At 55.2% G+C, this 24,326-nt stretch overlaps 3 protein-coding genes across 16 annotated transcripts in view; 1 reads left to right on the top strand and 2 right to left on the bottom strand.

Moving 5' to 3' along the window:
* Nucleotides 1-915: 915 nt before the first annotated feature.
* On the top strand, nucleotides 916-8,021 carry NEIL1 (nei like DNA glycosylase 1). 8 transcript variants are annotated; one of them, XM_019625450.1, is made up of 11 exons: nucleotides 2,006-2,385; nucleotides 2,792-2,949; nucleotides 3,103-3,226; nucleotides 5,164-5,283; nucleotides 5,372-5,435; nucleotides 5,671-5,770; nucleotides 6,138-6,265; nucleotides 6,623-6,650; nucleotides 6,818-6,879; nucleotides 7,039-7,204; nucleotides 7,360-8,021. In XM_019625450.1, exons 2-11 carry the CDS (start codon nucleotides 2,793-2,795, stop codon nucleotides 7,428-7,430), a joined length of 1,020 nt encoding a protein of 339 aa, XP_019480995.1. In that variant the 5' UTR covers nucleotides 2,006-2,385; nucleotide 2,792; the 3' UTR covers nucleotides 7,431-8,021. The 8 variants fall into 8 exon arrangements, with proteins under 8 accessions (XP_019480994.1, XP_019480992.1, XP_019480993.1 ...); XM_019625449.1 differs by lacking the exon at nucleotides 2,006-2,385 and adding an exon at nucleotides 916-1,622 and having other exon boundaries at nucleotides 2,792-3,226; nucleotides 7,360-7,430; XM_019625447.1 differs by lacking the exon at nucleotides 2,006-2,385 and adding an exon at nucleotides 1,629-1,752 and having other exon boundaries at nucleotides 2,792-3,226; nucleotides 7,360-7,430.
* Nucleotides 8,022-8,111: 90 nt separating this feature from the next.
* On the bottom strand, nucleotides 8,112-20,286 carry MAN2C1 (mannosidase alpha class 2C member 1). 6 transcript variants are annotated; one of them, XM_019625442.1, is made up of 26 exons: nucleotides 19,517-20,286; nucleotides 19,129-19,254; nucleotides 18,573-18,696; nucleotides 16,666-16,736; nucleotides 15,378-15,555; nucleotides 14,912-15,101; nucleotides 13,645-13,751; nucleotides 13,351-13,461; nucleotides 12,936-13,028; nucleotides 12,689-12,805; nucleotides 12,368-12,463; nucleotides 12,106-12,251; nucleotides 11,632-11,755; nucleotides 11,217-11,338; nucleotides 11,026-11,111; nucleotides 10,759-10,914; nucleotides 10,490-10,600; nucleotides 10,229-10,361; nucleotides 9,874-9,978; nucleotides 9,609-9,765; nucleotides 9,390-9,533; nucleotides 9,059-9,168; nucleotides 8,872-8,951; nucleotides 8,623-8,771; nucleotides 8,433-8,542; nucleotides 8,112-8,354 (listed from the first exon to the last, which is right to left on the bottom strand). In XM_019625442.1, the coding sequence occupies exons 1-26, from the start codon at nucleotides 19,621-19,623 to the stop codon at nucleotides 8,228-8,230; spliced, it is 3,180 nt and encodes a 1,059-aa protein (XP_019480987.1). In that variant the 5' UTR covers nucleotides 19,624-20,286; the 3' UTR covers nucleotides 8,112-8,227. The 6 variants fall into 6 exon arrangements, with proteins under 6 accessions (XP_019480987.1, XP_019480982.1, XP_019480985.1 ...); XM_019625438.1 differs by having other exon boundaries at nucleotides 8,116-8,354; nucleotides 10,229-10,323; nucleotides 10,490-10,587; XM_019625437.1 differs by having other exon boundaries at nucleotides 8,433-8,771; nucleotides 10,229-10,323; nucleotides 10,490-10,587.
* A 1,323-nt stretch (nucleotides 20,287-21,609) lies between these two features.
* Nucleotides 21,610-24,326, bottom strand: part of SIN3A (SIN3 transcription regulator family member A) — a 63,356-nt gene continuing 60,639 nt past the window's right edge. For both annotated transcript variants that reach the window (XM_019625435.1, XM_019625434.1), the window contains exon 21: nucleotides 21,610-22,893. In XM_019625435.1, the coding sequence (XP_019480980.1) occupies nucleotides 22,663-22,893 (231 nt within the window). In that variant the 3' untranslated portion in view covers nucleotides 21,610-22,662. The remainder of the gene's footprint in view (nucleotides 22,894-24,326) is intronic.

Raw genomic sequence — 24,326 nt, 5'->3', positions numbered from 1 at the left:
TGATTGGACTCTGCCTTGAACAAACAGCTGTAAATGACATTTTGGGGTCAATTAGGGAAATTTGAATGTGGGCTATGTGTTAGATGATATTAAGAAGTTATTGTTTACTCCTGAAACTAATATGATATTGAATGTCAGCTATAATTAAACAAATAGTCATGGGGATATAAAGTACAGGAATGTAATAGTAATGTAATAACTGCAGTGTCAGGTAGGTAACAGACTCACTGGAGTTACCACTTTGTTAGGTATATAAATATCTGATCACTGTTGTTTTGTACACCTGAAACTCATTAAAAAAAGTTATTGCTTATTAGGTGTGATAAAGGTATTGTGGCTTTGTAGGAAGTTGGTTTTTAGAGATGCATGCTGAAGTATTAGGAATGAAATCGTAATTTGTCTACCTAAAATACTTCTATCAAAATGAATTAATAGGGGCCAGCCGAGTGGCGCATTGGTTAAGAGCTGGTTTGGGACACCAGAGGGCCCGGTTCAATTCCCACATATGAGGGCCAGTGACACTGCCCTCCACAGCTAAGATGCTGAACAACAGCTCAACCTGGAGCTGGGCTGCCACGAGTCGCTGGCGAAGGCGTAGGCTGCAGCCCCTGTGGCAGTGGGTTGCCATGGGCTACCGTGTGTAGCCAGTAGCTGCAGTGAGCAGCCGTCCAGAAGCGGACAACTGATCTGCCTCGCCCGGGAAGAGTGCAATGATGGTCCCAACTTGGGCCAGTGAATCATCGTCCTCCACAACTAGACTGAAGAACAAAAAGGACAGCAACTTGTCTACCCCTTCCCCCAATTCCCCAATTTAAAAAATCTAAAAAAAAAAAAAGAATAGATGAAGGGGGCACATCGTGGCTATGGGTCAGGCTCACTTAGGCTAGCATGCAAACTCCTTGCAGAGGCCTCCTGAGGCCTGACCTGACTTGACCTGGCCTGTGTGTCTGTCATCACCTCCCAGCACTCCAAGCTACAGGCCTTCTTTCACAGGGCTAGTCGCTTTCCTTCCTCCTTTGCACTGGTAGTCCCTCCCACCTGGCACGTTGTCTCACCCACTCTTTGCCGGCTCCTTCTGAGGTCTCAGCCCACATACCGCCGCAGCCTCCCCCGCAGAACCATCGGATGTTGTGTTCTGCCTCTGGGCGCTTATTTTTTGTTGCTCGGCTGCACTTCCCGCCTGCAGGTGGTGATGATATTTCTGTTTATATGTTATGCCTGGCTGTGCATTGATACATAGGGCCACCATCAAGTCCCCAGGGCCTGCATTTGTCGCACACCTGCCATTCCCTGCGCACATCTGTAGGCGCCTCTGCAAGTGACAGTAACTGCTGTTTCATGCTGGGTGTGCCGACCCTGTCATTGGCCTGGTGACTTCCCCAGCCACAGAGACATCTGCGACGCGGGATCTCGGACCTGACCTCAGATCCCGCTGGCACCACCTCCTAGCCAAAGCCTTTCCCACACCCCTTAGTCCCCAGCTCGGGGACCCCCACCCCGAAGACCTCTGCCTCTCTGCCTGAGGAACTACACTTCCCAGCAGACGCTGGAGCAGCGACCGCAGTTCCCGGCGTGCTCTTTGGCTTGGCTCCCCAGCGACATTAACCTTTTAGTGGCTGCAGGTTGGCGTGGGGAGTAGGTACCCCCGGGGCGGGGAACCACCGGGGGTGTGTACCGCAAAGCCTGAGGAGGATGAGATTTGGGGACTTTGGGGAAGAAGGGAGCCAGGGAGTACCGAGGACAGGCAGCGGGGTGAGTGGCGAGGGTTTGGGGGGCCGGCCATAGAGCGCTTGCCCCTCGCGGAATTAGGAATCTGGACCGTCCTTTTCCCGCGGAGCGAACCCTTTCGGGTGCCTGGTCCCGGGCGGCGCGGAAGTCGGGGAGGGGAAAGGAGTCTGTACTGGCCAATCCCACTCTGTCCGACCACACCTAAGCCTTCCATCCCGCCGCGTCGCGGAAGGAGGGGAAAAGGAAGCGGCAAGCTCCCCTCCCCCGCCAGGTGGGCAGGAGTAGGGAGAGGAGGTGGAGTGCGTTCTTTTCCGACCTGGGCCTGGAGCTCACAGAGACCTTTCTGGCTCCCCTGCCCTCCCTCACAGCCGCGGGGACCTAGCTCCTGCGCAGACGTACCCGGAGTCACCTACAGCCCCTCGCCTGACCTCGCTTGGGTTTCGCCTTACTGCCAACTGAGCCTCTGAGCGTTAGTTTTCCTGGTGCTCGCCTCCCAGGCAGGGCTAGGCTCGTTCCTTCAGTGGTGTGGCAACACAGGAGGCCGAGCCGGGCGGTGGCGAGCAAGCTGAGCGTTCTCTGGGGTGGGAGTGGAGGCGGCGGCGGCGGCGGACAACGACAGGACGCTTTCAGATTTGGGAGTGCTGGGAGGAAGAGAACGTGTGTGTCTGGGGGAGTGGGGATGCTACCTTGAAAGGGTGTTCGGGGGGGCAGCTCAAGTGTTCCCAGACAGAGGAGACAGCAGGGGCACTGGTGTGAGGCCAGGAAGAGCATGGAGCAAGCGAGGGGGAGCCTGGGAAGAAATCAGATGAGTGTGGGCCCGGGAAAGATCTGGACTTTATTCTAGAAGCAGCAGGGGTTCGTGGAAGGCCGAGGAAGGTGTTAAGGAGCAAGGCAGTCACACTTTCCCAGCCTTCGCTCCGCAGTGGCATTTTCAGGTGGGGGCCGAGGGCTCAGCTGTCCGTGGTCCCCTGTGATCCTTAGGCGCCTTCTCTGTAAATGGGGTGATAATTCCTACCTCACAAGGCGCACACCTGGCCCAATTTGCTGTCCTCCTCCCGCACAGAATGCCTGAGGGCCCCGAGCTGCACCTGGCCAGCCGCTTTGTGAACGAAGCCTGCAGAGGACTGGTGTTTGGCGGGTGTGTGGAGAAGTCACCCATCAGCCGCAACCCTGAGGTGCCCTTTGAGAGCAGTGCCTACCACATCTCAGCGTCAGCCCGAGGCAAGGAGCTGCGCCTGACACTGAGCCCCCTGCTGGGGGCCCAGCCCCCACGGGAACCACTGGCACTTGTCTTCCGCTTCGGCATGTCGGGCTCCTTCCAGCTGGCGCCCAGCGATGCGCTGCCCGCCCACGCTCACCTGCGTTTTTACACAGCTCCACCCGGCCCCCGGCGCGCCCTCTGCTTCGTGGACATCCGCCGCTTCGGTCACTGGGACCTCGGGGGCGAGTGGCAGCCAGGCCGCGGGCCATGCGTCTTGCTGGAGTATGAGCAGTTCAGGTGGGGCCAGCACCGGGTGTGATGCACAACCCTGGGCTCTGTCAGTGCCTTGTTGGCCCATTAGGGGCAAGTCCCAACCCCCTCTGAGCCTCAGTCCTCTCCTCTGGAGACCAAGGCAGTCTCTTTCCCTGGGGACAGCTCCCTGAGGTAATGGATGTGGAACCCCAAAACTGATGTGGGAAGAGGTGGATGGATGGGTAGGCATGCCCTGAGGATGGAGCCAGTTAGATGGCACCTAACACTGCTTCCTGGTGCCCTCAGGGAGCTAAGGAGGAACAGGAAGGAGGGGGTTCAAGGTGGTAGGGAAGGGACTGCCTAATGACATGATTTCTGAATCAGGTTTTGTGGTCGCCCACATTCTGCCTGCTTACTGGTGTCTCTCTCATGGTCTCCTCTGTGACTGTCTCCTGCCCGTGGGAGGGGTAACAGCCCTACCTAGGATGTGCTACAGGTCACATATGATGGTACAGTGTCAGCCACTTCCCTTCCTCTAAAGAGGAAATGTCTCTGCTTCATGCCAGGGCCTACTCTAGGTGTTGGGGGTACAGCAGTGATCAAGATGGATGTGGTCCTTACCCTCACAGAGCTGAAGTTCACGCAGGGCACGGGAAACAAGGAAACAAACTAGATAAAGTAATGCCTTGATTTGCGAGCATAATTCATTCCGGAAACAAACTACTCATATTGCAAGACATCTCTCGTTTACCACGTTAAAATGTATTAGAAATGTTTGCTCGTCTTGCAGAACACTCACAAACCAAGTTACTCGCAATCCAAGGTTTTACTGTAAATTCAAATAGACACATGCCTGAAGGAAGAATCTAAGAGAGAAGGACTTTTGACCCAGGGAGGTGGGGGCATTAGGAAAGGCCACTCTAGGACATGACGTTTGAGCTGAGGCCTGGCTGAGAGCCAGCCATGCAAAGCTCTAGAGGAAAAGCATTCAAACTGGAGCACATCTGGCAGGTCCTCCCTTGCTTGGGGAGGCTCATCTTCATTGGCCCCGAGGAGACTTGGCTGCCCCTTGGGGTGGCTTAGGGTGTCTGGTGCCACAGAAGCTACCTGGCCTTCCCTGGCATGACCCACGTGCAGCCCCAGGGACACAATCTGTGGTCCTGGATTCTTCCACCTCACCTCTCCCAGGGAGTCATGCCACAATTTAACTCTTGGCCAGCTGGCTCTGAAGTTCCTATCACACAATGAGCATTTCGGTCATTTCCTTGGTCCTATAGCTGGGAAGCCTGTGGTAATCTACTCCCCTCGGGGAGCTCGCCATCCAGGCTAACCTTCTGCTCTTTGTTTCACCCCAAAACTGTCTGTGGGTCCTCTATTTAAGATGCTCTTCAGGTCCATCACTGAGCCAGTCTTGCCATGACACAGTGGTGAGGAGACCCATAATCCTTGGGAGTGGGGTGGGGGCTCCTGGGGCCATCACTAGCCAGGATTTGCACTCCCCCCACCCCTACACACACATACCTGCTGCACAGAGCTAGTACCAGCCTCCTTGGAATCCTTAGGTCTTGAGAAGAATTGACCCCACAAATGTCAATTCCTCATATCTAACTAACCAGAAGTTCCAGACAGGGCGCTCCAGACGGCAGGAGCACCTGAGGTCCTGCGATCACCTTGCGCTCAAAAATGTCTGGAGTCTGAGGCACTCTAGTGGTATACACACAACAGATACAGACTCATGTGTGCTCTCTTGAACTTGTTTTTGATTTGCATTTTTTACCTTTCATAATGAATTAAAATCCTGTTTTTTCCCCATTTAACGGATAGGAAAACTGAGGTTCCCACTGTCAAAACAGCACTGAGGCTGGGGGAAGGGGAACTGGGACCTAGGAACAGGTTCCCCCAGCTTCTCTCCCCCATCCCACGGCGAGCTGGGGAATGGAAGGAGAGAATGGGTCTCTCATGCCCAGGCTGTTTCCCTCCAGAGAGAACGTGTTACGAAACCTAGCGGACAAGGCCTTTGACCGGCCCATCTGCGAGGCCCTCTTGGACCAGAGGTTCTTCAATGGCATTGGCAACTACCTGCGGGCAGAGATTCTATATCGGTTAGCAGGCTGGTCCTGGGCACGAGGGAGGGCTGGGGTGCCCCGCATTTTCCGCTGCTTAGCATGGCCCCCTCCCCACCCCCTGCAGGCTGAGGATACCCCCCTTTGAGAAGGCCCGCACGGTTCTGGAGGCCCTGCAGCAGCGCAGGCCGGTGAGCATGCAGGGAGGCAGGCACACAGTTGTCAGCCAGGTCTACCAGGGGTGCTGGGCCAGGTGTCTCCATGTGGCTCATGCAGGCAGGTCCTTTCTAGGCCTCAGGACTGTTTTCCCTTCTCTACAATGTGTGTGTTGGGGGTGGGGATGAGGATAACCACCTCTGAGTCCTGCTCCCTGGGGGTCAGCTGCCTCATGCTGACAGCCAGGCCCCAACCCTGCCCCTTCTCCAGAGACCGGAGCTGACCCTGAGCCAGAAGATCAGGGCCAAGCTGCAGAACCCGGACCTGCTGGAGCTGTGCCACTCAGTGCCCAAGGAAGTGGTCCAGCTGGGTGAGACCCGGGAGGCAGAGACACCCAACTACCTCTGCTTTAGCATAATGTAACCCTGGGACAGCTGCTGCGCCTGTCTGGGCCCAGTTCCCTGCCTGGGAAACGGAAGTTTGTAGACTTAGTTGTTGCTAAGTGGACTAGGCCTCCTCCTCGTCAGGTGTCTATGTCCTCCAAGCTGCTCACAAAGCAAGTGGGGCAGGATTCTTAACCCTCCTCCAGGATGGGCAAGCCACAGCCCGGAGTGGGGAAGACACCAGCCTGAGGCCAAACAGCTGGAGAAGGGAGAGCGTGGCCTCTCAGTCCATCAGGCTCCCCCTCCTCTACCTGAGTCTGACCTCTGACCTCTGCCTGGCTCTTCTGTCCACAGGGGGCAAGGGCTATGGGCAGGAGAGCGGGGAGGAGGACTTCACAGCCTTTCGAGCCTGGCTGCAGTGCTATGGCATGGCCGGCATGAGCTCCCTTCGGGACCGGCACAACCGTACCATCTGGTTCCAGGTTTGAGCCCTAATGCTCGCACAGGCAGACAGAGACCCCAAGGAGGCGGGTATGGTGGATAGACCTGGGGTCACAGCCGGGCAGGTCCCCAAGGGTCACTGTGCCTGAGTCTAAGCCTTCCCTATGGAATGCCCCTCCCATCCTCTGAGTCCAGAGGTCCCAGCCAGTGGAGCAAGCAGCCCAAGGCAGGGTGGCTTTGATGCTGGTTCTGATCTGGCAGGGAGTGGGGGTGGGTCAGAGGCTTCCAAGGGGAGGAGCTACACTGATCTGGAAGGATCAGTGAATCCTGCCTCTCCAAGGGAAAACAATCCCTGCCCCAATCAGGCTGATCCCTGAATTCTCCCCATTCCATTTTAGGGGGATCCTGGACCTCTGGCACCCAAAGGTAAGCTACTCCTAATATAGGAAGTTCAGGGAGCAGAAGGGACGAGTTGCCTGCAGCAGTCCCTGGTCCCCACGCCAACCCTGGGAGTTACCTGAGTGGGAGAGTGGGAACTTGGAGAAAGGGCCCGAGAGATGGGACCTTGCCACCCCAGCGTCCGTGTCCTGCAGGAGACAAGTCCCAAAAGAAGAAACCCAAGGGAGCACCGCGGAGTCCTGAGGACAGAATGGAGGTAGCTCCCGCTCCCAGTTCCTCCCTGCACTCTCCCCTTCCCTGGCCCACCTCCCAGGCCGCCTTTTGGGCTCCCGTTGACAATGGGGGGGGGCAGTGGTGGGTCCTAACCAAACTCTGGTCTCTGAGCCCCTCAGGAACCTGTATCTCTCCCACCCAGGACCCTCCACCTCCAAGCAAGCCCCCTTCCAGGACACGAAAGGCACGGAGAGGCCTTCCGTCGCAAACTACAGCCCAGCTGCCTGAGGGGACTAGCCTCCAGCAGGACCCAGAAGTCCCCCCAGTTGCTGAGAAAAGGAAGAGGAGGGGGCAACAGGCAACCTCAGGTGGGCCTTCCTCAGCACTCTCCTTTGGGGATGGAGGGGCACCACCCACAGCGGCTCTCCAGGGAATTTGGTGTGGACGAAGGAGGGAGGGAGGCTGTCAAGGCAGTCCTCAGCCTGGGGTCTGAGCTGCCACCTCACCTGTGCCCCTGCCCCAGGCTGCCGCAGACCCCAGAAGATCAACGCTGACATCCCATCTTTGGAGCCTGAGGGGACCTCAGCCTCCTAGCAGGAGGATCTCCCAGCTTGCATCCACTCCTTCCCGCTGCCTTCCCTGGGTCTGTAGGCCTGTGGCTTCCTAGAAGCAGGCTGTAACTGAAGGGGGCTGGATGCCTATGGCCCCATGGCTGTTCCCTATACAACTACAATGTTTTCAACTCTATCCCACTTTCCCCATTTTTAAGCCCATGTGAAACATGCTATATTTTAAAAAACATAAGTTGATAAACTTGAACTTCTTGGATTGGCTGCAGAAGATCTGGGATGGCCGTTAGGAGGACCTATTGCCTGGCCCTGAGGACAGGGGAGCCACTTCCTCCACAAGGCAGACTGAGCCCCCTTCTGGTCCTTAAGGCCCTGGCTCTCAGAGGACAGTCTACCTCTGCAGGGACAGCTCCCCAGGGTGCAGAGACCCTGGCCCCAGGCAGCCCAGGGCTCCTCAGCCTGGCCCTGACTGGGCAGTGCTCCCTTCCTGGTGGGGGCCAGCAAGAACCCACCAGCTGCAGCCCGCTGCCTGCTGCAGGGCTTCTTACCTCATGCTTAGTCCATTCAGGGTCACTTATATCCCCACTCTCATGGGGCTGCAACCCAGACCCTACACACAGATCACCTCAGATTTTGCCCCTGTCCCCAAATGCCTGGGGTAAAGCCTGCAGATGGGCCCTAAGGGGAGAGAGCAGGGGCTACCAGCAGGGTTCCTAAGCCCAGGATTTATTGTTGGAGAGGAGATTCATCCTGGCATCAGGCTGGGGAGGCAAGAGGGGGAGCCCCCAAAGCTTTCCACAAACAAACCCCACCCTCAGGGACTCAGTTTGGTGGGGGCTGCAGTATGAGCAACAGGGATCGCACTTGGAAGGGCGAAAAGGTGAGCTTCAGGCAGGCGTCCATAAGGGGCAAGTGGCCAGCAGGGTCGCGCTGTTCCAGGAGGTCGCAGCTGGAGAAAAAGAGGGACCATGAGGGCCCTGTGAGGGGCAGGACACCCACCCCCACCCCCACCCCGCACCCCACTCACAGGACGGCCTCCTGAACCGGCAGTGATGTTTGCAGCCAGCAGTCCACGTGGCTGCCATGGGCCTCGTACAGCCTGAGGACCAGCGTGCGGCCCAGGGGACTAGTCTCAGCCTGCGGAGGGAGGTGGGAGGTAGGCGGTGGGCGGGGCCCAGGGGAACCCAGCTCGGGCCCCATCCCGCCCCTCCCCTTGCCTGCTTGACGGTCTCCAGCACAACTGCCGGCGAGGACACTGAGAAGGCACTCCAGGCAGCGGCGGGCGCCGGGCCCGGGGCAGGCAGGGGCAACAGGGGGAAATTGAGGCTGTAGGCCGCGCGAATAACGCCAGCGTCCTGGAAGGAACCTAGGTGCGGGCCGGAAAGGGGTACATGGTGGAAATGGGGGCAGGGGCGAGGGGCCTCTGGAGAAGGCGAGGCTCCGAGAAGGGGCGCGGTGGCACTCACCCTTGTGCGGCATCAGCGCGTAGGTGAACTCGTGGCGCCCCATGTCAGCAGAGGCGTCAGGGGCCTTGGGTGCCCGCAAGCTGCGGGGAGGGGGAATGGGATGGACTGGAAATCTGGCCCGGGAAGACCCGCGGTCCCATCCCGCCCCCAGACTTGGCGGGCACCGCACTCACAGCACCACACTCACAGCGACAGGCTGAGGACGTTGCCGTGTACTGACGCGCCGTACTTGCAGTCGTTGAGCAGGGCCAGCCCAAAGCCGTGCTCTGACAGATCCATCCAGCGGTGCGCCCACACCTGGAGGGCAGACAGTCCGGTGCACTTAGGGGCCCACCTCCTATCACTAGAGTGAGGGCAAGGTCTGGGACCCCAGGACTGAATTCCAGCTCTCAACAACAACAGGAGGCCTAGTATCAAACTGAACAGGAGGCACAAGCATCCAACTAAACATGAAGCATTCAGCACACGTGCTCCTCCCCCACCCGACACAGCTAGGCCCTCCCCAGCCCATGTCAGACCTCATATCGCGCCCAGTCCCAAGAGGTGTTGTAGTGGGTGGGCCGCTGCAGGTGCCCGAACTGGATCTCATAGGTGGCCTGGGGGCTCCGCACGCGGGCAGGGAACTCCACCTTCAGGAACTTGTGGGCCTCGTGCCAGTGCACCTGCAGTGGGGGTAAAGGGGTGAGGGGGGGGCCAGACATACCCGGGGAAGACAACCCCTACCCTGCCCCCAGTACCTCGGTGTGGAAGCGGACATAGGGGCAGCCGACGTCCAGGACAACCTCCTGGCTGAGTCGGCTTTTGGGGCTGATCTGCAGGAGGAACCAGGCGCTGCCCCGCACACCGCCCTCAGTGCCCACTGCCAGGGTCCCTGCCTGGCCCAGCACTGGCTTCCTGTGGGGTAGGGGTGGGAGGCATTGAGCAGGGGCCTGCTGATGGTGGAGGGGGAGCCATAGGCCTGTATGCGCACCCCCACCCCCCGCCACGTCCTGCCCACTGCACCTTGTCTCTAGGTGGTAGTCCATGACGTCCCACGCATCCCAGTACAGGGGGACATCATCAAACAGCACAAACTGGTTCCCCACGGCACCCTCGGCAATGGCCTCCCTGGAAGGAGATGATTGGTGCTTTACATCTGTATAAATTTGGTCTCTCCAGCTGCCCAAGGTAGAGTGGGGGCAGGGTGAGTAGGCCCAAGGGACAGGTCTCCCAGCCCAGCCTGCCCTGCTCCATGATTAGGTCCCAGCCCAGAGCCACTGATGGGCTGCTGTGGGCAGTGCTGGGGCCAGGGAACAGAGGGAACGGGGTCTAGAGCCCAACTGCCAGGCACTGGGAGAGGGCAGTGAGGGGTTGGCACCTGCCAGAGGCCACCAGCACCAGGGATGTCAGGCGGCCGGTCGGGTCCAGCCTCACCCGGATGATGCCGTTGTCCAGAGTCACAGAACCATCAGTCTTGGCAGGAAAAGGCCTTGAAGTTGAGTCGGCAGAGGCTTCCCACAAACAGCCCCCTAGCCTAGCCCCAGCCCTGCCTTACCACTTGCTCCAGACCAGGGAGCTCAGAAGCCCCCTAAGGGTGGCCCAGGGCAGCCCCCGCCCCACCTGATGTGCCGGAACTCACCTCTTGCAGGACGAACACAGGCTGCTGGGGCAGGAGGGGCTGCAGTGAGGTGGGGGCGGGAGCAGGAGCATACCCCATGCTGGGCACTGTCACTAGGGCTGGGGACGATGCCTGGGCATTAGTGCAGCCTCACACAGTGGGAGGGGCTGGGGGAGCTGCCTCTCCCCCTCATGCTGCTCTCCAGCCTGGGGCACGAGGCAGAGACGCCTAGGGGAGTGTGGCTGGCCTCGATCCCTCCTGCTGCGGAGCAGCCCCTCCCGAGCTCATACCTAGGCTGTGGGCCCCGCCAGGCCTGGGCAGGGCCAGCACTTCAGTGCGCTTCCAGGGCAGTGTGTTGACAATGAGGAGACCCTCAGGACCTGGCTCCCCAGCACACAGGGCTGCCGCTGCGGTGCTGAGCAGTGTGTTGCCATGGGAACGGATGTCTGAGGAGAGACTGGTAGGTCATGGGTGGGCAGAGGGTCTGGGATGCCCTCCGAGTGTCCCACAGGGGACACTGTGGGCTTAGTCCTGGGTGTTGGAGAGGGCAGCCTGACCTTCATAGTGGGACATGGCCTCCTCTGCTACCAGCTGAATGCAACTTCCTGTCACTACGTCATGGAACTGGTTCAGGAGCAGGAGCCTGGAGGAGCCAAGGGCAGGAATGGGGAAGGGCGGGAGGAGGGCTGGGGGGGCAGCCACACAGGTGTGTGGGGTGAGGGCAGGTGGGTGGCAGAGCCAGGCTGACCTCCAGAGGTGCTGCAGCTGGGCTGCCGGGTATAGGAACTGAGCACTGCGGGCCAGGGCCAGGCTGCTGAGCAGCTCCACGTCGTGCAGGATGCGTTCACATTCCCGGTTCCCTTTCTTGATCTGAGCCGGGACAGTGGGGGTCGGGGAGAGTGGCAGTCAAGAGTCTGCTCAAGCATCCCAGGACACCTTCCAAAGTCCTCCCTGGCCCCGAGCCCCACGGCTCTGCAAGTCCCCCTGGATGAAGCCCCCTGTGGGTGACACAGCCTAACTCCAGGCTCCCGACCCAACCGAGCTCTTGCACTTCTCTCCTCTCAGCCTCCTCCCCCAGGTCTGGGGGGTTCTGTCTCCTGCCTCCTCACTGACCCAGATCAAGGGCTCACTCTCCCCGCTCAGCCGAGTGACCAGCTCCTGACCTGGGCGTGGGTGGTGTAGGTGCCATTATGCAGCTCCAGGAAGAGCTCCCCGACCCATGTGCACAGCTGCCCCGATTCACTCTCCAGTGCCGTAAAGAGTCGCCCGGGAGAAGACAGCTGCACCCTGAGGTAGACCACAAGCCTAGCTCATCATTCTTCCACACCAGAACGGACAAGAGATGCAGCCCCCAAAGAAAGGAGCCACCCCTAGAACGCTCCCAGTCCACACAAAGCCGGCTCTGGACACCCCACGAGAGTTCTCTCTCTGGTGAGTTTAAGCCCCTTCCCACCTTCAGCTCACAACCCCCCAACCCCCGCCAAAGTGGAAGGTGGGAGGAGCCCAAGGTCCAGGATTGGAGGACAGGCCCAGTGGAGGGTGGAGCCAAATGTTAGAGCAGAAAGAAGGGCTCAAGCCAAGGGCTGTGGACAGGGCTGTGAGCAGCTAGTGAGGGCTGCAGGTGGGCCAGGCCTGACCTGGGCAGCCCATCTGTATTGCACAGTCGCTTCAGGCGGTCCACCATGGTCTGGGTGGGGCCACCGCCCCCATCCCCAAAGCCAAAGAGGAAAGCACTGTGGTTGGTTCGCCCTTTGTCCCGGTTTTTGGCCACTGTCTTCAGCACCTGAACAGGCAGGGGCAGGTCAGGTCAGCATGAGTCAGCCTAGGACAAGACACCCAGCCCTCTCCAGCCTTCCCCATCCCCCAGAGTCCCACCTCAGCCACTAGGTACCCTCTTACCTCCTCCACACTGCCCTCCATCCCGTATGAGTCACCGGGTGGGAAGTGGGTCAGCACACGGGAGCCATCCAGCCCCTCCCAGAAAAAGGTATGGTGCTTCAGGTAGGGAGACAGAGGCAGAGGAGAGAGGCCAACATCAGGGCTGAGGCAGGGTTGGGCCTTCCAGATCTTCCCTGCCCATTGTGTGACCCTGCAGGAGGCATGTTCTCTCTGGGTGGGGGGTAGGTGGTTTGTCCAGGACCCCGAATAAGCCTGGGAAGAGGTGAAGGGGCCAGGTGGGGCTCAGGCCCAATCTAATGGGACCCCCTGGGGTCTGCTCACCGGGAAGGAGTTCACCAAATTCCAGCTTAGTTTCTGGGTCAGGAAGTGCCTGATGCCACAGCCGCGCATGATCTGGGGGAGCTGAGCTGAGTAGCCAAATGTGTCTGGCAGCCAGAACTGTGCGGGAGAAGGGCCTCTGGGCGCGAGAACCAGGGCCCTTGGTGCAGCAGCCCCAGGCTCAGGCCCTCATCACTCAAGGTCAAGCTCCAGCCCCATCTACCTGCAGGCACAGCAGCTCCTAGCCTACCTCGGAACACATCTTCCCGAACTCCTGCAGAAAGAAGCGCTGGCCCTGGAGGAACTGCCTCACCATAGCCTCTCCACTGGGCAGGTTCCCATCCTGGCAAAGGGAAGAGTGAGGCAGCTGGGGTCAGCGCCAGGTGGGGATAGGCAGGAGCTCAGGCCAACCCACCCCGTCAGGACAAGCCAGGGCTTTGACCCAGGAGTTAGAGCCAGCACCCAGGTGTCCACCTCTGTCTGTGTGCTGGAGGGGAGCTTCTGGGTCGTGGAAGGACAGTGCTTGAGACCCTCCTCCCCCTTGGAATTCCAGGGACTAATAAGCGCAGCACAGAAGGGTGTAAAGGGCCTGCAGAAAGCCACAGAGCCAAGGAGGGAAGCCCATGACAGTGGCCAGAGGCTGAGCATGTGCAGACCACACTTACCATCTCCACCCAGGTGCCCCCGACAGGCACAAACTGCCCGCGGCAGGCGAACTCCTGGAGCCGGGCGTGCACGCCAGGATAGTGGGTCTTCACCCACTCCAGCTGCTGCGCCTGAGAGGCAGACGGGGAGGGAGCTGCACCGGGAGTGACAAGGACCCCTCCCAGGCCAAGTATCTGGGACCCAGGGCACAGCTGAGGGTGAGAAGAGCCCTGCCTCTCAGGCCAGGGTAGCCCCCGGAACCTCCCTCTCAGACCTATTGGGCTCCTGGTGCCCCACATGGCTGTCCCACTGACCTGGGAGCAGGCAAAGATGAACTCAGGGTTCCGCTCCATGAGTTGCATGGCTGTTACCCAGCTCCGGGCACATTTCCGCACAGTCTCCTTGAAAGGCCAAAGCCAGGCTAGATGGAAAGGAGGCGGAGGGTGGAGGGAGAGTGGCAAGGTCCCCAGCTCCACACAGATCTCCAGCCTCACCCGTCTCCCCATACCCCAACCAGGCCCAGCCTGGACCTTGAGGGCCATCCTTGCTCTCCTCCCACCCCAGGCTGGCCCTTCCTTTGGTAGCCTGTGGCACCCCTCCTGAGCTGTCACTTCAAATCACCTCTGCAAGGTGGGATAGAGGTTGGGGAAGGGAGACCACTAGGGCTATCGGGTCAATTTTACACGTCAGGAAATGAAGGCCCTGCACCCTGAAATAGCTTCTCTGAGGTTTAGACACCCCCAGAGAGGATCCTGTAAAAAGCAGGTTAACCCTGGGTTAACCCTTTCTCTAACACACACTGATGGATATCTCAGAACAGAGGGCACAGCTCCCCAAGAGGGACCGTGCTGGTCAGCCATCCCATGTGAAGCACTGGAGCCTCTCCTGAGCACTAGGCCTCGGTTCCTTCCTTACCAGCCCACAGCCCCACCCTCCACCCCACACCTTGGCCTATCAGAGAAAGCCCTTGTTCTGGTCCTGAAACTTTAGCTGCATCAGATCCAATACCTTAGGGAGCTTGTCAAAAATGTGGACTTCCCATAAGCCTCACAAACTGCAAACTCATCAGGTTCAAAACTGAACCCCTGATCCTCCCTAGGAAACCTCCCCCGGCACCTAAACCCCCATCTCAATTACTTCCACATCACTCACTCCTCTCTGATGACATGGACACCTTGTCAAACTCTTATTCATTCTCACTCAGTTCAGTCACCTCCTCCTGAAAGTCTCTCTTGAATCCCCCCAACCCAGCTGGGTTAAGTGCCTCTTCTGGGCTCCCCAGCACCCCAATACTTCCCTCCATCATGGCACCAACTGTGTCTGCCCATTTTGTGATCATCAGTCTCTATAATCCTACCCAGTACCTAGCCTGGGGTCACATGGGCATCAGATTTTGTTGAAAGAATAAATGAAGCCACACCCAGCAAAGCCCATGGTCCAAGCCCCTTGCCCCATTTTACAGATGGAGAAAACTGAGGCCCAAGAGGCAAGAACTTGCTGAGGATCTCATAGAGATCCTCACAGCCAGGGCTTCCAGGGTACTCCTGTCTCCCCAGCCAACCCAGCCAGCTGCCCCCCTACCTGTATCAATGTGGCAGTGCCCCGTGGCATGGATGGTATGCTGGCTTTCACCTCCACGTTGGCGGAAGAACCTGGAGGCCAGGTCCCGGGCCAGCGGGAATGTCTGGGGCTGGGTGGGGTCACACACGTTCACCATCTGGTTGGCTGTGTACAGCGCCTGGAAGCTGCGCTGGCTGTCTTCCCCGAGGCCCTGCAGCAGGGTTCTGCTCCTTAATCCCATCTCCAGAACTGGTCCCAACTGATCTCCAAGGGTTCTCAGCAGAGCTCCACCCTATCTCCACCCTCTTCCTTCTGGTCCCCCTGCTCAACACTGTCTCCCTCCTCCCCTTCAGAGAAATCCTCAGCACTGGGGCAGGCAGAAACAATCTCCCTGTTTGGGATTCCCAGAGTCCCAACTATCTGACCCAAGAAACCACTTGCCTGGAGCTCTCTAGAGAGTTGCCAGGTGGGGTGGGGTGTCAAGTACCTTGGCGATGCCCAGCAGCAGCTCCAGGTCCACCAGGAGCTGATGGACATCCCGGTGGAACACAGCCAACTCGGCCCGGCTCACCTGGAACATCTTCTCTGGGTCAGGGGCTGCAATCATCATTCCCTTGCCAGCCCCCAGGAGACCATTGCAGGCCACTTCCACATAGAGGGTCAGGCTACAAACATAGGGAGGCAGCCTCAGGACAAGGGTCTGGCAGAGGCCTCTGGGGGCTTGGGGAGGGAGGTCTGAGGAGGCATCCAGGCAACCCCTCCCCATTTACCTCCAGGACCCACCACCCAGAAGATCCCACAATAGGTCAGGTGCATGTGCGAGAAGGCCACAGAAGCACCAGTCTGAGCCCACGTTGCGATGATGAGAGCTCTGCCATGGTTGGCAAGAACAAGCAGCCCAGCCTGGAACCGTGTGAATCATGCTGCTGTTTAGCCTTTTGTTCCCAAAGTTGTCTTTACGGGCATTGCCTTAGTCTCAGAACCCTTTCTGCATATTAAAAACATGTCTGGATCTCCTAGGGCAAAGTCCCATCAACCAATACGGGATGGGACATTCTTTGGAGCAGCATGGTGGGCTGTGATGCTGTTCTACAGTCTTCAGACAGCAAACATGACTTATTTAGGGCAGCCCTCCCTGCCCCTTCTCCAGCTGCTCTCCTAAGTCTGGAACAGAGTTCTCACACTGAGAACCCAGTATTTTCTCTGAGTCCTCATCAGTTTTGTAATTGTGTACGTATATATGAGTCTCCTGGCTGTGAGGGACCACATCACTCACCATCAATCCCAGTGTCCAGAAGTACCAGACACAGTGTTCAATAAATATTGTAACATACAATCATAAAGTCTAAGAAAGAGTTTTTAATGGTTTCATTAAAAGCCTGTGTTATAACAAGGAATGAAAAAAACATCAGGATGCAAATTATCAAAGAAATACAACCTCAACTAGTAAAAACTATGCCTGGGAGAATTCTGAGATGAATGCCTAGATGTGAATAATGGGCATCTCTAGGTGGTGGGATAACGGGAGGTATTTCTTCTTCCTGCTTTTCTGTATTTACCATAAGAAAGCAAGTGTTATTTTTATAGCCAGGAAAAAAAAATCCCTCTTTTAAAAAAGAAATAGATTTGAGAATGGTTATGCTGGAGGTAGGTGTGTTTCCAAGATCATTCTGGGCCTCAGCTCTTCCTCACCCACTTATGTGTCCTCGCCCACTGTGGTTCCCCCACCCCCACCCCCATAGTCCTGGTCAACCAGGGCACAGGGACTCACTCACCTCCGGGGGTCTCCTGCCCCCAGACTGTCAGTCAGGACATAGCTGGTCTTCTCTCCCTCTTTGGTCAAACCCTGGTGGAAGTGGAGCAAAAGGGACTGGGCCTGAGTTTTTGGACAATACAGGTGAAGTATAAGCCGAGGGAGGCCAGGCTCCTCTGCCTAGCTCCAGTTCTGGCTTCTCTCTCCCAGCAAGGCCAAGATTGATGGTACCAGGTACCCCAATCCCCATGGCAGCCAATGCCATGACCACCAAATGGCACCAGCAGAAAAGACCCTGGTGTTATGGAGAGGGTCTTGGGCAGGCATCAGGAGACCTGGGCGTGGCTTCTGGCGGCCTCTGCATTCCTGAGTATCTGAAAGGAACTCTTGAAATCAGGGACAGGTCTGCCTCATTCCCTGCTCTATTCCCAGTGCTTAGCCTGGGGCCTAGCCCAGAGAGGGCATTCAGGAGACACCTACCAAGCCAACAAAGGGAGAGGACAGGTCTTTGCCATCCTTCCATATAGGAAGGACAACAGTCCTACCTTGAGCCTGAAGAGTCCAACTGGCATGGAAACTCTATATATCGAGTTTCTATAGAAAACCTCTCTATATAGAAACTCTTTATATATAGAGTGAACTAATCGCTATACATCTCAGCTTCTTAATCTGTGAAAGGGCATAAAGACCCCACCACATAGGATTATAGATTAGACCTGATATGGTTGGATGCATAAACAAGACACTTAATCATTGGTTCTATCTGGGGAATTGGGATGGGGTGGTAGGGAGAGATCCATTACTTCGGGGTAAGAGGAGTTAATTTTTACTTTATACTATCCAGAATTATTTGCAAGTTTCCCCCATAATTATACATTATAGATAATAAAAACTAGTTCATTAAAAGCTAAACAGTTCCCGAAACCTATTTCTGAACCAGTCGTTAACCCTAACCCTGTCCCTAACCCTAACCCTGTCGCTAATTCTAACCCTAACCCTGTTCCTAATTCTACACCTGAATCTGTCCCTAAGTCTAACCATAACCCTGTCCCGAAACCTAAACCTGTAAAACAAACAAACAAAAAACCCAAAAAACTAAACAGTGATGTGGTCTGCAAAGCCACTAGGCTAGTGCCTGGCATCTAGCAGAGGGTTAATAAATGATTCTGCTGTACTTATTACTGCACTTGATTAGTAACTATTTTCAGCCCAGAATGAGAAGGTGGCCAAGGAGTGGTAGGGTTGGTTTAGCACTAATTATGTTGCAACCCATAAGTCATCCATTTAACTTCCAGTATAAGAGGGACCAACTGGGCTGGCTGAGTGGCGCGTTGGTTAAGAGCTGGCTTGAGACACCAGCTCTGAGCAGCAGGGCCCCCAGTTTGGATCCCACATGAGGGCCAGTGACACTGCCCTCTACAGCTAAGATAGTGAACAACAGCTCAACCGGGAGCTGGGCTGCCGTGAGTTGGTGAAGGTGTAGGCTGCAGCCCCTGCTGCAGTGGGCTGCCATAAGCTACTGTGTGTGGCTGGCAGCCAGCATGAGTGGCTGGCAGCTGGCGAGAGCTGCCAAGAGCCACCATGAGCGGCCGTCCATGGCCAGGCGACCAATCTGTCTCACCCGGGAAGAGGCAAAGATAATACCAACATGGGTCAGTGAAGCAACGTCCTCCACAACTAGACTGAAGAAGAGAAGGAGAGCAACTTGTCTGTTCCCCTTCCCCGGATTCCCCAACACTGTTCCCCTCCTCCAATTCCCAATAAAATCTTACAAAAAAAAAAGAGGGACCAACTGCACAGGGGTGCAAGCAGTAACGTTCCCAGTTGGGAAATCCTGATACCACTCTGCAGGCAGAACCACTCAGCTGTGGCTTCTCCAGAGACAAACTGAAATGTGGCCATGTCTGTCCTTAGGAAAAGGCTCCTTACCTGTACAGGTTCCCCATCATGCCACACTAGGCCTTCTCCATCACTTTCCCAGCGAAGGTGAACTTCCTGACCTACCCATGCCTCTGGGATGGTCAGCTCTACCCGGAACCAACAGGTCCACCATCTGCAAGAGAGCCACTGAGATGGGCCTCAGGGTTGATGGTGTCCTTTTGAAACAGTATTTCTGAGAATTAAGTCAGTAGGGGCTTGAGACTTTCCCTAATATCTGCATCACAAGATATACGATTTTGAAAGAAGCCATGGGGTGTGCAGCATGGTGAAGAAAAGAGGCAGAAGAGACAGGGGTCTGTGATCAATCTTTGAGTGCCTTTCCTAAGGGGTGTCCAGCAACTAGGTAAAAGGGGGAAATGAAGTCTTTCAGTAAGTCTGAGGAACCAGAGAGCTGTTCCCAGCAGAGGGTGCTGCTCTGCCCCAAGTGGCTAAGGCAGAGGGGCGGCAATGTAGGTGTGGGTGGCACCTCGAGGTGTCGAGCTAGCCAGGAGGGGGAACTTCCCTTAGGCCCACTGGCCCCACGCTCCCTCTGGGTGTTACCCACGTGGGTCCGAAGCTGTCGCCGACCTGCGCGGGGCGGAAGTCCTGCTGGACTGCCTCCTGGTAGGGAAGCCTCTCGGGTGTCAGGAAGCTGGAGAGCGCGGTAACCGGGCAGCTGTCCCCGAAGAGCCTGGCCGGGAAGGACCAGTGGGCGCGCGCTCGAGGCCCCCTTTCCGCCCGTGGACCAGCCGGCGGGTAAGACGCGTTCCCTCGAGCCACCACCGAGAGCTGCCCCACAGCACATCCTCCCCGTCCCCTCCTAGCCCCTGCCCTGTCCGCGGCGGGCTGGCACTTTCCCTCAGTTCGAGTGGCCGCAGTTTGGATATCCCCCCGGAAGGGAAGGCTGAGGCGCACGGATGCGCCGGCCAGCGCCCTGTACAAAGGGGCCACACCTGCCGCGGAGATTACAGTCGGTAAAATAGAGCGGCGACACGAACTTCTCCACCCGCTCCAGCGTAGTGCGCCAGTGCTTCAGAGCCGGCGCCACCACCGCCGCCATAGCCGCGCGCCGTCCTCTCTTCGCCAAGTCCTGGGCGCTGCCAGCGCGGGCTGGAACCAAAGGTTCCGGCGTCTGGAGGCGCCTTCCCGCCGCGGGCCGTTGTTCTTGCAACACCGCATCTCTGAACTTGAGCCGGGCGCGGAAAACTAATAAAAGCAGCGCTTCCGGGGTTCTCCTCTATCTCGTCCGGTCTGGTGAGCGGGCCACCTGGCAAATCCCGATATAAATGTAAAGTTTGACGTTTGGATTCTCCAAAAGTTCCCGGACAGAGATGGGGGTCCATCAGGCACGGCAGATGGAGATCACGCAGCCTCAGCAGTAACAAGTAGCAACCCTTTGTCCCTCCAGTCCCAGCCCAACCTCTTGCTATCTCGAAAACCCGTTATTTGCTTAACGTGGAAAGAACAAGGGCGCCAGGGATGGACATGCTGTTCAATACAGAGGGATTTGCACACTAGTAACCGCTGCTTCCTCTACTATTTTATGTAAATAACTGTCAGTCATCACCAGAAACTCTGGAAAGATTGTGACTTGGTGGCACATTAGTCATAGCATTCGAAGATACTAATAGAATACTGTATTTCACCACACAGGAAATACAGTTCAGCGTTCAGAGAGGCCATAATGCCAGAAACACCTCCAATTTAATTTTCACGTCACCCTAGTAATCCACTGGCAGCGTTTTTTGCCTCCTAGGATTACCAGGGAGTTCTTATCTATAAAATCATTAATAAGAAAAATATATACACAGCATTAGCCCTGATATTTTAATGAAAATACTGACCAAGTCAAATTTACAACATTTCAAATGCAAATTACACGGAAAGGTGACTAAGTACAGAGTATCAAACATGATTTAAAATAAAGATAACTTGCTGCTATAATACAGGCTGGGTTTAGAGCTTGGAGCTCAGATGTCAGAAGGCAGGAGGATTAAAAATGGTGCTTGTGAAAACCCTGGTTGTAGGTGAAGCCCCCCTCTTTTGGTTGCACTGGTGGACTGAGATTTTCTCCTGAACTGGCCCTGACCAGCAAGCAGGAGCTCTGGAACACAGCTGTGCAGGGCCAGCAACAGCTGGGCCCCATCACTTTCCCTGGTAATTCACTTTCCCTGGTAATTCCAAGTCAGCATGATCTTTTTCTGAAGTGAGCAGAGGGGGAATATGTGAGTTATTGCTGGGAAAACCTGAAGCTCTCCCCCTCCCCAATCAGTCTGTCTCACTCTATCCCCAAGTCAGACACTGCCTCAGCTTCACCCCACAATCTCCTCCCACAAGGCTCTTTTCCCACTCTACATTTCTGGGTTCAGGGTCTCTTGTGTCATCTTCCCCCCACCCCACCCCCAACAAACAAAAATCTAAAATCAGAAGTCTAACATATATTTGGAAAGTCCAGAAGTCAAAATTTTGTGGGTTTTTGGTGGTGGTGATTTTTAATTAAAAAGCAAACAAAACCACACAAAACACTTGGTTACTTACAACTATGACTAGGGTCATGGTTGCTAAAGGAAAACCCACCAGAAGTCCAGGCTGACCACACATAAAAATCCTAATCACTCATGTCTGCCAGTTTAAATTTATGTAATTAAAAAAATATATATTCCATTTTCAGTTGCTAATGAAATGTACTAAATCTGCTCCCTCCCAACCCCATTTATACCACACGACTTATACACACTTCTTTTAAATACTGGTTTGGTATTTAAGTTGTTCACCCCCAATTCCAATAAGGGTAAGAAAAAATATAGAGAAATACAAACTATATAGCTGGACAACGTACACAAATATAAAATATTTCCAAACAGTTGAAATAAGGGGGGAAAAAAAACATGTACTAAAAGAATGAAAATCTGGGATATTTTGACTTGAGACAAATACAGTTGACTGCTAACTAAAGCAAAATAATACCGTGGATAAGGAACTGAGACCAAATCCCTGCTTCACAATAGTTCTCCTCTGAGGACACGGGACTTGGGTTGCAAGTTTATTCCTTAAGTAAGAACCAAGCTTTATTTATTTACAAAAAGAAAAAAAAGTTGGGGCAAAGGGGAAGACAAGTTTTACACAAAAGTACTACAACAGTAACTCCCTTTGGTAAAAAGTGTAATAAATGTCTTGTACACCTGTTCATAGGTACTAAATCTGAAGCCACATAGAACTATGGTACACAAGAAGCTAGAGCAGTTATGCTAGCACATCAAAGCATATTTCTTTTAATAAAAAATTGACAGTATGTACATTATTTACAAAAACAAAAAAAACAAGTTAAAATTGTGTGTGTGTGTGTGTGTGTGTGTGTGAGCAAGAGGAAAGCTGGTGGATGGCACTAAGGTAGACTAGTAAAGAAGCAGGTACAAAACAGTTCCACGGGAGCTAAAAAGGACAACTGATTTGAACTTGTTGAGGTTGAGAACCAGAGGAGAGTGTAAAGGGAAGGCGGCGAGGGATTTGCCAGGAATCAGATCCACGAGATGATCAATCCCAAAGCCAAACCACAGGTCCTGTATCAATTCTAAATGTGCTCGAGTGAGAGACCAGGTAAAGAATCAAATCCAGTTTTTCCCCCTTTTGGGGGGAAAGGAGAGGAGGAGCAGTGACCATCAGTTACAACCCATCTGAGTGTTGAGTCCTCCCCCAGTCTTTGTCAATGCACGCCCATCAGTCAAGGTGTGAACAGCACCTGGTTCCCTCAGCAAAGGTCAGGCCCCGGGAAACTCCAGTCTTAGCTCTGCTGGTGTATGCACGCAAGCTGAGTGTCTCTCTGCTTGCATGGATTTCCTTCCCCTCTGGGCAGGATAATACCCCAAATCCCATGAGGAAAGTTCCAGCTCCAGCCATGTAAGGTACCCATGTTTCTTACACATAGCCCACTTGGTGCCAGGTTGCACCAGCCACACACGGATCTGGTGGCCATGTCCCAGAGAGGCCCAGTGAGGCTTGAAAGGCATCTTCCTCATTTTTTCAGCGTGTGAGGGCCCATCAGTGAACCCACCCCCACCCCCCACACACCTCCCTCAATTTATGTGCTCTGGCTCTGCAGTTACGGGGCTTTGAACACGGTGCCGTACTTGACACGGTACTTGTTAATGCTGACAAAGTGCAGAGTCTCTGTGTCACAGGTGGTGGTACAGGGCACCAGGCCCTCCAGCCCCTCACCCATGAGCCACTTGCTGGTCTCTGCTGCCATTTCACGGGGCACATGCTCCTTGGTCCATTTATCTACCCAGGCCTGGAACCTCTGATGAAGCCTCTTGCTTACACGCTCATGAGACTGCAAAATAGAACAAGGAAAAAACCATGAACTAGGATTGAAAATCCCCTTCAAATACAAAGCCCAATTTTCTCCTAAAGTAGCAAAGATGTTGTAAAAAATGAATAGAAAGGAGGGAGGGAGGGGAAGGGAAAAGAAGGGGAAGGGAAAGGGGGAAAAAGGAGGGAGAGGGAGGAAGGGGGGAAGGAGGGAGAGGGAGGGAAAGAAGGAAGGAGGAGGGAGAGGGAGGAAGGGAGGGAGAGGAAGGGAAAGGAAAGGAAGAAAAGAAAGAGGGCAATAGGAGTCTGTTTAAAGAAGAGAACTGAAAAGGTTAAGAACAGAGCATGTAAGGAGTTGGAACCCATTAAGCCCCCAAAGAAATGTCAACTCAGGGTCTGGGCAGAAGTAGCTCAGTGCTTCTCAGTTTTAGCATCATTAGCATCACCTGGGCAACCTGATAAACCACGACAACTACCTTACTTTCAATTAGTACCTGCATTTTAAAATCAGCAACCCAAATGATTCTAATGTACCCCAAGTGCGGCTGTTGGTCATTTCTATCTGCATGGCAATCCGCTGCTAAGGAAGACGGCATGCAACCGAAGGCTTCAGACCCACTCTCCGTTCACAGCACCCCCCCCCACACACACCCAGCGGAGTGCCCAGCACAGCACATCTCTAGTGGAGGTTCACGTTCCTACCTATGTTGCCCATAAATATGTACTGGTGCCCACATGCAAGGCAGAGTAGGGGATAAGAATGGATTAGGGGTTGCCCGGTTCCCCAAATAATTTGAATCAGAGACATACATATAACACACAGCACCACGAGAGAAGTACATTAAAGTGCCCACCCAACATCTCCCACTCTAATGTTCCAATTCAAAACAGTGCTTGATCTGCCTCTCAAACCTGGTAACACCTTCCTATTAACAGATGTGCCCCTAAACTTCCCCTTTACTCAAGCAAAACAAACCAAACAACCAAGCCCGCCAGGCATCCTCCTTGATGTTCTCCTTCCTCTTATCTCAGGTGCTGACCTGATCAACACCACGTCCTGGCCACTGCATCTCCAAATTACATCTCGTCTGTCTGATTCTCACAACTCCAATGCCACCCTTCTGCTAGCCTGAGTCACCATCAGGTCTCATTTGGACAAAAGCAGTCTTTTGAGTTGTCCCTGCCCTTCCAACTTTGTACCCACACTCAGTCCCATTCTCCTCACAAAGTCCAAGCTATCTCTGTCAACGATGTCGCAATGTACTTCAAACAAAATCCAAGCCATGGCCTATGAGACTAAGTAATGTGGCCTCTGCCCACCCTTCCAACTTCACACCTCCCACATTCCTACGGCTCAAACCACAGATGGTTTTAGTTTCTCACACGTGCCAAGTGCTTTCCTCGTTCCCTGCCTTGCACTTGCTTGTTTCCTCTGCCTAGAAAGTACCAGCCTCC

The sequence above is a fragment of the Hipposideros armiger genome, unplaced genomic scaffold (assembly GCF_001890085.2).
Source record: "Hipposideros armiger isolate ML-2016 unplaced genomic scaffold, ASM189008v1 scaffold_628, whole genome shotgun sequence".
Lineage (NCBI taxonomy): Eukaryota > Metazoa > Chordata > Mammalia > Chiroptera > Hipposideridae > Hipposideros > Hipposideros armiger.
Note: the sequence above shows the minus strand (reverse complement) of the source record. Positions and strands in the feature narration are given on the sequence as shown.